Source organism: Astatotilapia calliptera, chromosome 8, assembly GCF_900246225.1.
Source record: "Astatotilapia calliptera chromosome 8, fAstCal1.2, whole genome shotgun sequence".
Taxonomy (NCBI): Eukaryota; Metazoa; Chordata; class Actinopteri; order Cichliformes; family Cichlidae; genus Astatotilapia; species Astatotilapia calliptera.
In genome coordinates, this window is record NC_039309.1 from 12655242 (window position 1) to 12668340 (window position 13099).

General features: G+C 39.8%; 1 protein-coding gene across 2 annotated transcripts; it reads right to left on the minus strand.

Moving 5' to 3' along the window:
- Positions 1–384: 384 nt before the first annotated feature.
- On the minus strand, positions 385–11742 carry aldh18a1 (aldehyde dehydrogenase 18 family, member A1). 2 transcript variants are annotated; one of them, XM_026178630.1, is made up of 18 exons: positions 11389–11742; positions 11120–11225; positions 8918–9069; positions 8367–8516; positions 7852–7956; positions 7618–7770; positions 6379–6469; positions 5621–5745; positions 5067–5211; positions 4901–4974; positions 4677–4776; positions 4114–4334; positions 3624–3761; positions 3310–3505; positions 3107–3228; positions 2758–2944; positions 1284–1379; positions 385–1148 (listed from the first exon to the last, which is right to left on the minus strand). In XM_026178630.1, exons 2-18 carry the CDS (start codon positions 11214–11216, stop codon positions 952–954), a joined length of 2349 nt encoding a protein of 782 aa, XP_026034415.1. In that variant the 5' UTR covers positions 11217–11225; positions 11389–11742; the 3' UTR covers positions 385–951. The 2 variants fall into 2 exon arrangements, with proteins under 2 accessions (XP_026034415.1, XP_026034414.1); XM_026178629.1 differs by having other exon boundaries at positions 7612–7770.
- Positions 11743–13099: the final 1357 nt, after the last annotated feature.

The following is a 13099-nucleotide window of genomic DNA, read 5'->3' on the forward strand; positions in this document are numbered from 1 at the left end:
GTACCAGAGATATGTTAGCTAATCAGAGTCACTGCAGACAGATGCATGCTAGTTATCTGTAATCAGCATACAGCCACACTTTTCATATAGAGAGACAGGGACCATATGACCTGTCAGCTTAACCTCCTAAGACCCGAACTCTTCCACGTCATGCATTTTTAATTTCTCTTTGATATTTGGGCATATTGGGGCCCGATGAATGTAAAAACAAAGAATTACCAGATTTTTTTTTAACCTTATTTTTGTTTTTAAGAAAAATAAGAGCCACATATGAGGATATTCATTTAAAATTTTGATATAACAGTAGCAGTATAATGTCCTCGTAAGTGGATATCAGGCCCATGTAGAGCAAAATTGAGTATTTTGGTCTAAATAACCCAAAATGTGATGTCCACATATGTGGACGCCAGGTCCTAGGAGGTTAAAGTGGGAGAATAGTCAGACAACCATTATTAAAGTGAGATATTACCAGGAAATAAAGGAAAAAGAAATGACATCAAGCAAGGAATTTGAAGTTATTAAATAGATGTGTAAATAAATGAACAGTTTTAATATCGTTTTCTACCAAAATCTTTAAAAAAATAAATAAAGTAATTTAATTAAAAGATACCATTACTAAAATTAGTTTTCCCAGTGCAAATTCAAATGAGAAAATAATGACGAATCTCAATCTGTGTGAAGTATTTTTTTTTGCATGGTTTAAACACCGTTTGGGGTTTTTGCATAGTTTAATATTGGGGCTTATTGACTTACCCAACCTAAGCTGAGGTAGAATATTTTCAGACTCTTAGTCCTTAAATAGGAACCTCTTTTTAAATGTAGTAATAAAATGAACCATTGCTGTTTTGAGCAGCTATGTGCTTCAAAAGTTGAAGATAGTGAAAACAGTCAACCATCATCTTGAGAAAATAATAATAATAAGGCCAAAGGAATGCTGTCAGACTCTCTGGCCTAGTTGCTGTCTCTCTGTCCAGCTAAAGGCTGCCCAGCAGGCAGGTTTTCATGCAGGTACTTCATGGTACCATGCTCCGAGAAGTCGGCTACTGTGTGTCCATCACCTCTCAGGACCCACTTGGTTGTGAGCAGGCCCTCCAGGCCTACAGGGCCTCGGGCATGTATACGAGCCGTGCTGATACCTACCTCTGCTCCTAGAGAAAAGTACAGAAAGAGTGCAAATAATGAGGACTACATGAAGAGAACATATCAGTGAAATATGAGTAAAAATATTCAGGCAGGTTTAGAGAAAACAACACAGAGGATGTCAACACAAGACCACCACATACCCAGTCCAAAGCGGTAGCCATCTGCAAAACGTGAACTAGCGTTCCAGAAAACACAGGCGCTGTCCAGCTGCTGAAGAAACTTCTCTGCTGTGTCCTCTGACAGAACAAAACATCTCATTAGTGCTATTGTGTCTGTAAACACTTTTGGGGCTTAATTTAAAGAAATGAGAATAGAAACTGCGCTAAACTGACACATTAATGCACTGAATGAGACTGAAAGCTTATATAAAACCTAAAACTAGCATTTAAAGCAGGGGTGGAGAACTCCAGGGCTCAAGGTGTCCTGCAGGTTTTAAATATCACCTTGTGTCAGCACACCTGAATCAAATGATTACTTCATTGCCAGGCCGCTGGAGAACTTCAAGACATGTTGAGGAGGTAATTTAGCCATTTAAATCAGCTGTGTTGGATCTAGGACACATCTAAAACCTGCAGGACACCAGCCCTTGAGGCCTGGAGTTCCCCCATCCCTGATTTTAAGGCTTTCCTGAAAACAAAGGTATGTCCCCTGACATAATCTTTGAAATTCACGTGAACCGTGCACATCCATCCAAAAATATATCTACAAGCAGGTTAATGAAGACAATCTTCTTCTCTGATAATATCAGACTTTGATACAAACTGATTAGTCTGGAATTCACTGAGGTTCCTTCTGTAGTCACTAGATGGCAGCAACACATCCTCTACTGCACGTGAGATCATCCTCAAGGTGGAAATCTTACCAGTAAACACTTTGCTTTATTTTTTAAAAGTTAATTCTGACTGCCAGAATAAAAGCACATAATATTTTTAATATTTATATTTTCAAAGGAACGTGAACCTGAGTTTCTTTGCCTTACTGAAAAACTAAGCTCCCACCATTCAAACGATACTAAATAGTGTCCACATGTGAATAGAAAATTGTAAAATATATGAGACATCAGTTTTGTCCACATGGTAATGACCACAGCCTTAAAGTGAGAGAACACACTGGAAACTGCACAGGATAGCTTCTTTCAAGATGAGTTAAGGACACACAGCATGACGGCTCACTTCAAAGACAGAAGTGTGTCTGAGCATGTTTCAAAGTTATGAGAAGTCTTTTAAACTGTTAATCAGCTGCTCTACATTTTAAATGGGCTCCGTCCACAATCTAGAGTCACAAAGGGAGGATGTGCACTCATCCTGACAACACCTTGTCACTGTTCATTAACACTAGGAAGGCCCATCGCTATGGCAGAAAGTGAGACGTAAGGTGGACTGAATCCAACAGAGAGAGAAGGAAAACTTGATGAATATTAAGACACGGAACAAAAAAAGAATGACCAAACTGACAGGTGCTACTCAGTCATGGTGAGGTAAGATGTGACAGGAATTGTGAAACTACAAGGCAAAGGAATTAAAAAGCAAATTGGTAGAATGTATTTAAAAAGAGGGAGAGAGAAAGAGACTAGGCAAGAACAAAGTACTAACAGCGAGATATTGCATCACCTACCATTTTCCGTGATTATAACGTCTGTGTGAAAGCTGCCATACTTATGTATGTGCTCTACGGCCTCCTGCATGCTGTCCACCACCTCCATGCAGCACTCCAGCTCACCATACTCTGTCCGCATAGACTTTGCCTCTGAGGGGCTGAATGTCAGGTAGGAGGCAAACCGAGGGCCTGCGTGAATCTTCACCTAGTCTCATCAGACAGAAATAAATTATTTCTAACTTTAATATATTATGACAAAAAACTTTTTCATTTTGTTGGATGACTAGTGATGTATCTAAAAACGAGTAACATTGAAAGTCAGCCGCAGGTTTCCTTAATTTATCAATGCGTGTATTTGGCATTTTACCCGTTCAGTGCGGAGCATGTCGATAATTTGGTCGAACATAGGGGTCCTGAGGATGTCCCGGTGAATCAGCAGAGTTTCCATAGCGTTACATGCAGCTGGATAGTCACACTTGGAGTCTCTCACTAGAAGAGGAAAGCATTAGTCAGTCGCTGGCATGTTATGACTGACAGGCATTTATATGGGGGGGAACTGTTCTAACTGACCGATTTTTATGACTTTGTCAATGCTGGCTTCTGAGTCCACATAGACGTGACAGATTCCCTCGCTGTGACCCAGCACAGGAATGCCCTTGGCCGCTCGCTGAATGTCCCGCACCAGCTGGGATGAACCTCGGGGGACGATCAAGTCTATCATCTTATCCAGTCGGCACAGATCCTCCACTTCCTCACGGGTGCTCACCTGGGAAGAAATACGGGTTTGTGAATCACATCAGATAGAAGAGTGTGCTGTAAAGTGCTATAAAGATGACACAAGGTTCTCACTGCTTTTTAATAAATATGTAGGAAATCAGTTTTACCATCTGCACAGCCTCCTTGACTCCATGCATGGAAAGAGCTTCCTGGGTGAGCTGGTGGAGGACATGGTTGGTGTTGGCTGCCTCTTTTCCTCCTTTCAGCAGGAGGGCATTGCCACTGGCTATTGCCAGTGTTGATACCTAGTTATTACAGGTGTTCCGAGAAAGTGACAAAGTACATTTATAAAAATGGAAACCAAAAAGTTAGCTAAGCATATAAAGCACAGGATGTGTTATGGTAAGTTCTGCAGAAATACAAGGTGTTATTATTTATTCATGCTAATCTCCTATTCATAGTAACTTCCCCACATATCCATTAACCTCTAACATTTTAGTTTTATCCCAGTCTAATACATGTGTGTGATGAAATACAAGGACATTAAGAGGTCAAATATCAGCCTTGTCTTGATATTGTCCCATATGTAATTTTTGTCAACAATGTTCAAGTGTTTTATATGTTTTTGTTAAGATTTAAGTTCTTCTGCAGCAATACCTGCGGCAAGCAGTCGGGTCGGGCCTCAAATATGACCAGAAGCAACCCGATGGGTACAGTAATCTGCTCCAGCTCTAAATTATGAGCCACTCTGGTCCTGCGCAGCACTCGACCCACACTGTCCTGGGCGGCCGTGGCTATCTGGCGGAGACCTACTGCCAAGCTGTTAAGTTTGGCCGGTGACAGACTGAGACGCTTCAGCATGGCTGGAGGCAAATGGCCTACAGAAAGAAGGCATAGCAGAGTTACACTTTGATAGCAGGTAGTGAGGTATAAAACTCATATGTAGAGAAAGGGAAAGTCGCCCTCTGGTGGCAACACATGAGAATGTTATCCCTTAGGTTCAATGTTGAAGTTATTGTAGCAACATACATGCAAAAGCTGCTGAAGTCTGGAAATCAGTTACATACATGGCACATTAATTTATTATCCTTATTTTTTTTAAGAGAATGTGAAAGCACTAGCACTACAATACCAACATAAAACATCAAACAAAGAAAATGTCTCTGCAAGTCTAGTTTATATTTCAAAAACCAGACAGACTTGATGTGGTGTCCTGTTACCTGCACTGACAGCCAGGTCCATATCCATCTTGTTTGCAGCCAAAATCTCTTCCTTCCTTTCAGTCAGCAGATCTGCTAGATGGCAGATGATCTCACTCCTCTGACAAGTAAACAAAATAATTCAGTTTTTCTCTTTAAGTGATAAAGCACCCAAAGAGCTGTTTACATTTTTAAATGTTTATAAAAGATATTGCCCGAGTCCTTTATCTAAAAACATGTGTCACCTGGTCTGGATGCAGAGATGCAAGGGCTCTTCCAGAACGGCGCGCCATTTCTGTCTGTTCCTCCACAGATGGGCCTGAAGGAGAGTCAGGACAGAATTAAACATCAGAGCCTGCAGATGCAGTTTTACAGCAATAAAAAAAATTTATTCAGCTCAGGTAAACTCACCGGCAGGTTTAAATTCAGAGAAGAAGGTTCCTACTTTCTTGCCTTCCACAATGTCAGTGATGACATGGCCTGTTACTTTGGGGTTGGTGCCATTTGCAATAACCACTGAGGTGCCACCGTGCAAGGCCCAAAGGGCAGCTTTGACCTGCAGCCAAGCAGAGATTTAAAAAAAAAAAATTGTATAAGATTTACTTCATTTTAATACTCAGTCCAATCAAACGTACAATCTTTTATCGTGTCCAATATGACATGCAAACATTATCATATTGGAAGACACCATCTGAGAGTTGGGTCATCCCAACACGTTACATGTAATAACAAGCACAATCTGACCTCTTGTTGTTCATCTTATTTTATATATCACCGCTCATACTTTAAGGATTTTTCCCCCAGTCTGTGATATCTGCCCTGAGTTTTGTTGGTCGCTTGTATTTCTCATTTAGGTTTATGTAAAAGAATTTTCTGTAGAAAACTGATGCAAAAAAAAAAAGAAATGTACAGGAAAAACCTGAACTTTTCCTTATTGTAATGACTTGATGGGCAACTTCACCAACCTTGGCCTCCATGCCTCCGATCCCAACTCTAGACTTTGTACCATAGGTGATGGACTGCTGGTCTCCAGGGTAGAAGATGTCAATGAGCTTGGCATCATCTGTTCCAGGGGGGCTGTTGTATAGTCCTACAATATGACCATTACGCATATGACTTATTTTTTTGAGATGAAAATAACCAGCATTTACACATCAGCCTAAATTGTTCCCACATCCATTTTATTGCTAATGTTACTAAAGCCATAAACAAAGCTGGTGAATATAGTTTAGTTAGCAACAACAAAGCAAAGGTTATATCCTCAGAAACATCCCAAACACGTAATAATACAGATATAGAAAGAAACTGCAAGATCTCTGTTGATAAGAAAGCCCTATGTGATGATTGAAAGGTACTATTTTTGCATAAGTCAACCTCTTTAAAAGGAAAATCCTGGATAGTACCCTTTTATTGTGCATAATCATATGATAATTTACTATGATCACTCTTCTCTGCTGAAGTTTTGTTTTATTTAATATTCTAAAAGCCATCCAGATGATGCTGAATGACTGCAGCCGTGATTCTGTGTGTGCATGGACGCCATGTGTCAGCTCCATCAGCATTAGTTTCAAACACGAAGGCAGAAGGTGTGTGTTTGTCTTTCTCATATGGCTCTCCATTGACCCTGAGAGGGATGTTTTTTCCCCCCGTCAGCAAAGTGACCAGACAGATGGTGTTGTTACCTAACAGCTGACCCAGAGTGTTGTTGCAGTGACACACATACCCTCCACATCAGAGAGTGCGATGAGCAGGTCAGCCTTCATCTCTACAGCTAGCCGTGCTGCCAGGCTGTCGTTGTCCTTAATGCTGATCACCTGCAGAAACAGAAAATTGCTCATGTAAGCTCCTGAAGGCAGAAAAGCGGCAGCAGAGAGTAACCCATGAGCTTATTTTTTAAAGACAGAACTAAGCAGATAAACTGAAACACAAATATGTTAATACATATGACTCTGCAACACTGTTGGCAGCAACATCTGGAAAATGTTAAACAGAGCTGATCAACTCAGAGATAAGCTTGTGAAGAGCTTTTTGATGCTTGAGGTTTGGCCTTTTTTGTTGTTTTTTTTCCCCATCAGATGTGACTGCATTTGGACAGAACTGTGAAGTTAACACTGACTCCTTTCAGGACAACCTAAAGTTAAACGATACAAAAGTAGGTGTGGCCACTCTAATAGCTGATTTAGACATTGGAGATGAATCTTTGTAGAGATTTTGGAAATCTCCCACCAGAAAATTAGTGTCCTTACATTGATGCTAAGATTATTATTCCTTACACTGAGGTAATGATTGTTATTTTCTCACTGATAAATTCAAAAACTGCAGCGAAAATGTAACGAAAAAAAGCACTGAACAGGCCAAACATTGTGATTACTAGGGAGGTGCACGCCAGGTTACAATGTAAGATTTGTAGTTGTGACATACATACAGTGTAGATTTCTCACCACGGCATAAATTTTAGCAGATAAATTACATAAAATAGGTAGTTATTTTTATTAAAATATCGATTTTGCTAGAAAGTTTTTTTTCCCGAAAACAACTGTTTTCTGTTAATTAAAGAAAACCTAAAGTTATACCACTGACTTATAAGTAGTAGTCTTCTAGCTGCCTAAGTCAATAATTAGTAATATTAATAATACAAATACAACGCAGTAGAAAGTGAAGCTAAATAATCTGATAAAAAGAGGTAAGTTATCCTCACAGGATGCCCGGTGATCACATGCACTGCTGTCTATCCCCTCCCTGCATACACATGCCTTTATGGTTGATTGCAGAGCTGACAAGGTAAGGTGGGGGTGGCAGAGGTGTTTCAGCGTGCGTGCGTGTGTGTAAGATAGAAAATGTTGTAGTTAATGAATAGTGGATGTTAAAAAAATAAAAATAAATCATAAACACCGTCTGCCACCCCTGCTGCCACCATCACTACAACCAGCGGTGCCCCCATGCTGCCTGTACCCACATTTACCCCCTGCAGGTCGCTGTTGGGCTCCGGAGGGGGCACCACAGCATCATTGGTGTTGATGATTGGCACGATGTTCATGTGCAGCAGCTCCCGCAGTGTGCTGTTCAGGTTCTGCCTCTTTTGGTCATCGTGGAAATCCAGATTTGTCACCAGGACCTGACGGCACAAAATCAGAAAATGTAGTGAGGGGAAAATTTAAGCAGTAGTAATTAATTAAGCAAGAATTTTGCAAAGCACCTGTGCTGTACAAGTGCTGTACTGGGTGAACATGGCTTCATACAGGGCCATCAGACCGCTCTGTCCAGCTGCAGCACAGGCTCGGGCCTCCAGCACCGGCAAAGACTGAAACACAAACAAACACAAAGACAAATTACACCACACCGACCAAGTGCAATTTATAAGCTAGACAGAAAAGTGTGACCTACACACTCTATACACAAAGAAGAATAAATGTAAGCTAGTGCAACATATGATAGTATTTGCACTGAAGTGCACGTGTTTGTTCAAGTGAACTGTCTGATAAAGCACCATAGCATAAACAAAGTTTTAATTAACTGTAAACAATGAGCTTCAAAATAATAGAAATTATTGTGGGATTATATTGGGATGATATTTCATTGTATTTTCACACTGAAGAAAATCTAAAGCATTTGGTGAAGATTTGACTTACCTTGTCAGCAAAGTGGCAAAGTTTTCAGCTAACATCAGCATCTTTATTTTCTGAGATACCCTAAGTTCCCATCTTTTCTCACCATGTCATTGAGTTGACTGTGTCCAGAGTGGAGCGCCTGCCGAACACTCTGGGACAGCAGGATCTCATGTCTCAGTCTTTGCTTGCCGAAGGCCACAGCTCCACTGGTGACAATCATCATCTCCCTGCCTTGATTCTGCAACATAGCCACCTGCGCAACAACGGACCCATTTAGTTTCACTGCTGGGGCTATTTTCTTCCTCTTCAGGCTCACTAATGATTTTGATTTAAAGCTCAGTTTTAACCAATTATGAACCCATACATTCTGTAACTTGGTGATAAATGTCCATTTTGTACTATCTGTAGCAAGTACTACAGTACATGTGTCTACAGAGAGATAGAAAATGAGTTGAATCAAAGGAAAAAGGGACATTAAAACATCATCAGTAGATGGGAAACATCATGAAAACCCACAGATTGGTTTCCACGTCACTGAATTTTAAAACAGTTAGGTCAAAGCTTGTGTTACCTGATTTTTACCCCCGTGTCAAGAATTTTCTACACAATAATCTGTAAAATGTATAGAGTGCATCATTTTATTTGTTTTTTCACCTGCTCCACAATCGAGGCCAGCCTCCCAAGAGCCAAGCCACACTCATCTCCACGTGTAACGACGGCACTGCCGAGCTTAACTACGATCCTCTTGGCCTGACGCAGCTCACTGCGGTGTGCGAAGGAGCTGCTATGAGCCCTGCCCTGGCCACCTGGAAGATATTTTTCTGCTTATTAATCACACTTAACTTTTCAGTACTGTGCTTAATAAGAGCCAGCTGCTAACATAATGTTCATGATGCTGCCCACTAGACTAAATACTAAGATGATCTCATAATGCCTGATTACATTCACTCAGCATTCACTTTGCGAGGTACAGCTAGCAAAATGCAGTTACCTAATCAGCCAGTCACATGGCAGCAACTAAATGCATTTAGGCATGTAGACATGGTCATGATGACCTGCTGGAGTTTAAAGTGAATATTAGGTGATTTAAGTGGCTTTCAATGTTGCATAGTTGTTGGCGATGGATGAGCTGGTTTGGGTATTTCAAAAACTGCTGATCTAGTTGACAGAGAATGGTCAGAAAAAGAGAAAATATCCGGTGAGTGGCGAGTTCCCTGGGAAAAAAAATCCCCTGTTAATGTCAGAGATCAGAGCAGAATATCCAGACAGTTTTGAGCTGAAAGGAAGGCAACAGTAATACAAATAAATATTTGTCACAACCAAGGCATGCAGAAGGGCATCATGAATGTGGAGCGGACAAATCTGCAGCAATTGCATGATGCTATCTATGCCACAAAGAATTAAGGCAGATCTGAAGGTAAGGAGTCCAACTCAGTACAAGCACGGTGTAACAAATATGTGGCAAGTGAGTGTACATCTCTTTACTTATTGTAGTTTAAAAATGTCTCCCTTCCACATTTGCTGATGTAACACTATCTGGGTAAATATTTTTCCTTTAACTGACCACTTCAAACAACCATTTTATTTATTTTTTTGCTGGGTTTCCGTTTCATTGATTACATGAATGAAGCAAACAGTGTGAGGCCCTTCCACACATCCATTTGCAACCTGGGAAACAGATAATCACAGCCTGCAAACTGCCACATCAGCAGGACACTCAGAGAAAGCCTGTGCTGACATTACACATCTCTGTGGACAGAGAGAGCGCACCAAAAAAAAAAAAAAAAGAAAGAAAAAGGAGGGGGAAAAAAACAAGGAGAAAGAGAGCAGTCGGTGACATCTTTTACAGAGTAGAGCAGGTCAGAAACTGCCCTGACCTACAAAATCAAATCGTTTAATGTTTGAGCATGTGACCAATACACTATAAAAACTTTTTAGCTTTCTAAGATCACTTTAATTATCATTTCATTTGTGATTATTTGTTTAATTCTGGATCAATCGCTGGTCTATATGTGTGATGATTAACCGAAACAACAGTCACAATATATAGTTATTGTCTTTAAAATGTCTGTTTTCATAACCAATTCTTAGACAGTCCTCTGGGAAAAAAGATTTGCATGAAGAATTATTATTTTGAAGTGATTTACCACATATCAAAAAGTTTCTGTCCTGGGATTAATAAAGCAATTGACATATTACATTTACTTGCTGGTGTTCGACTGCCAAAAAGAGATTTTTAATGTTTCTGTGTGTTTTCTATGTGTAACAGCTTTGCTTATATTGGTAAACAGACAGTCAACAGGTTTTACAGAGGGGTTATAAATAAAACGAGGAAAACTATTTGTTATACAAGTTTTTTTTCCATGACTCTGTGTTATTGTACCTACATTATAATCAATACAGTCCTTTTTGGTCACTTAAAATATCTTTATAGCACTGTGATGGTATATCTGATGTCATTTGCCCTGTTTTCATGGATGGATTTCCATTGAAAAAATACATTTTATATGTCAATTTACACATTTTACCCTCCAAAAATAAAGGATATATAAAAGTGACTTTGCCAAAAACCATTTGAGGCTTCTATATTGAGACAAAAAATGTTCTTTCTGGCTCAAAATGCTTTTCATCATTCATTAGAGATAAATGTGTTTCACATATGTTTGACAGATTACAGGCCATCAAGACACAAGTTTAAATTTGTTTTGGTTTTTTTGGGGGGCAAATACCAGAAATAACTTTTTTGATACAGCCCAGACTGCCACAATATTATCTTAACACATAGAATAATCTATTCCTTTAACTGTCCCACAAGGGGAAATTTGGTTAAGGCACATAAAGCACTGGATTACTTGCCTTGTGTCGGTTTTCTGGAGAGCAGCTGGCTTAAGTGTCTTGGTGAATCCGGGGGGATCTTTGAACACAGGGTGAGCCTCAGCAGCAGCATGGTCATTTTTATGGTCTTTAGAGACAGAAACACCAGTAGGACAAATACATCAACTTTTTCCATCCACCTAAGACGTCTTCTTGCATAGCAACATGAAACCTGATTGCTTGCATCCACGTGCACAGTCAAAATATAAATAAACCTCCTGCTCCATGCATATTAAGATGTTTCTTCTTACTTAACCTCCTGAAGTCCCGGTATATGTTGTCCTGCGTGCTAACCAGCCCCTGTCTTCTGTTAATTCTTGTTCACCTTCTTCTTCTTTAAGCTTTGATTCCTTCATTTATCACAGCAGTGCTCTGAACACAGACGGACACGGCTCCTCCCCTAAGTGATGAAACTTTTGCTGCAGCTTACAGCAAAGAGAATGAACACGGAGCGTTTCGCTTCGTTTAAAAAATATTCGTTAAAGATATTATACTGATAACTACAATAAACTAATAACTCTCACTCTGTAGTCTGATATTTAAAAATAAAAACCGACGCCTTGTACATTGGCTGTGAAGTGGTAGGAGATGACGTCAGGCCGGCCGGCGAAATGCGGAAGAAGAACGGAAGACGGTAATTTTTTTCACTTTTCAAAATAAACCCCCGCCACCCGACAGTCATGCTGTCGTACAATGCTGTTAGTCACTACTGTAATACTGACAGTGCTCTACTCCAGTGACATTGGTGGAGGAGCACCAGAGGTAAGGGGTGATGAATAGGTAAGAGTTTCTAGTAAAACAAAAGATAGATCATCAAAAATAAATTGTGTTGTTTAATAAAAATCCTGACTTGTGTGTTGATGGTGACTTAAGGAATCTATATATTCTAAATGCTTTTCCAACCCATAACCTCACATTAGGACTTGTAATGATACAGAGGGCCACCGCAGTTTGAAACGAAAATATTTTTCATTAAATGCGTCCTGTATTATTCTCATTTAGTCAATTTAAAAGTAACTGGAAGTGGTGGATGCTGAAATCATGTCCTGCACTTCTATAATTACCTTGTCACCTATATTTCAGTTACTCCATATAGTTAAAAAAATATCAAAACATGAATTTATTTTGCTTTTGTATTTTTGTAATTACACTATTGTGCTTCAACAAAATAGAGTAACCCAGAGGAGACTTGACTCACACTGTTGAACCCCCACTGCCCCTGGGACTATAGATAACTAAATTGACTCCTGTTGTTCTGGCTAAGTGTGTATTATTCCATTATACCTGACCTGTTCTTTTCTCTGTTGTCTGTTTTATCCCTTTTATCTGTTCTTCCATGTTCCTCCTCTCCTTTGCTCTATTATCTGTCTATCTGACTCAGGGGAAGGAACTGACCCTTACCGTACTCCTGCCTGCACTAATCCACAAACATGTCTGTGCGAGTGGGTGGTGCAACATTTTAATTCTGTTTATTTTTGGCTCTTTTTAACTCTTTTTTAACTATTTTTGTGTTCTCCACAACGATTTCATGGAATTATTAGGACATACACATTCACGTCGCCCTCTTGATAACTACTAGGGTATATCAACCTCAGGTGTACTTTGTCTTCAGTTCTTGTTAGAAGTGTTAGCATCGTGAAATATTTAATAGTTTTGAGCAGACTGCACATTATACCTGCATAACATCAACGTGTTTTTATTTGAACTGTGAGCAGTGTACCGATATTCACATTTACCTCTAAACATTGAGTATAGCCCGAGTAAAAGTGCACACTGATATGGTTGAATCTTGTCATGTTCAGAATACAAAGCAATAAGACCCTCTCCTCCAAAACTTATACAGACATATACAGTGGTGTTAGGGAATAAACACTGGTCAAAAAAAAATTAAAGAACACATTTTAATCAGTGATCAGTGTAGCATCAACTTTATGTTTCCGTCTGTCTGACCCCAACAGGTTG

What these genes read in the sequence shown, in the direction of transcription:
- aldh18a1 (XM_026178629.1), bottom strand. Translation starts at nt 11,216, where the DNA reads ATGACCATGCTGCTGCTGAGGCTCACCCTGTGTTCAAAGATCCCCCCG. An exon ending in CTCTGAATTTAAACCTGCCG is followed by an intron (nt 4,975 to 5,066) that starts GTGAGTTTACCT and finishes ACTCTCCTTCAG; the next exon opens with GCCCATCTGTGGAGGAACAG. An exon ending in GGACCTGGCTGTCAGTGCAG is followed by an intron (nt 4,335 to 4,676) that starts GTAACAGGACAC and finishes TTCTTTCTGTAG; the next exon opens with GCCATTTGCCTCCAGCCATG.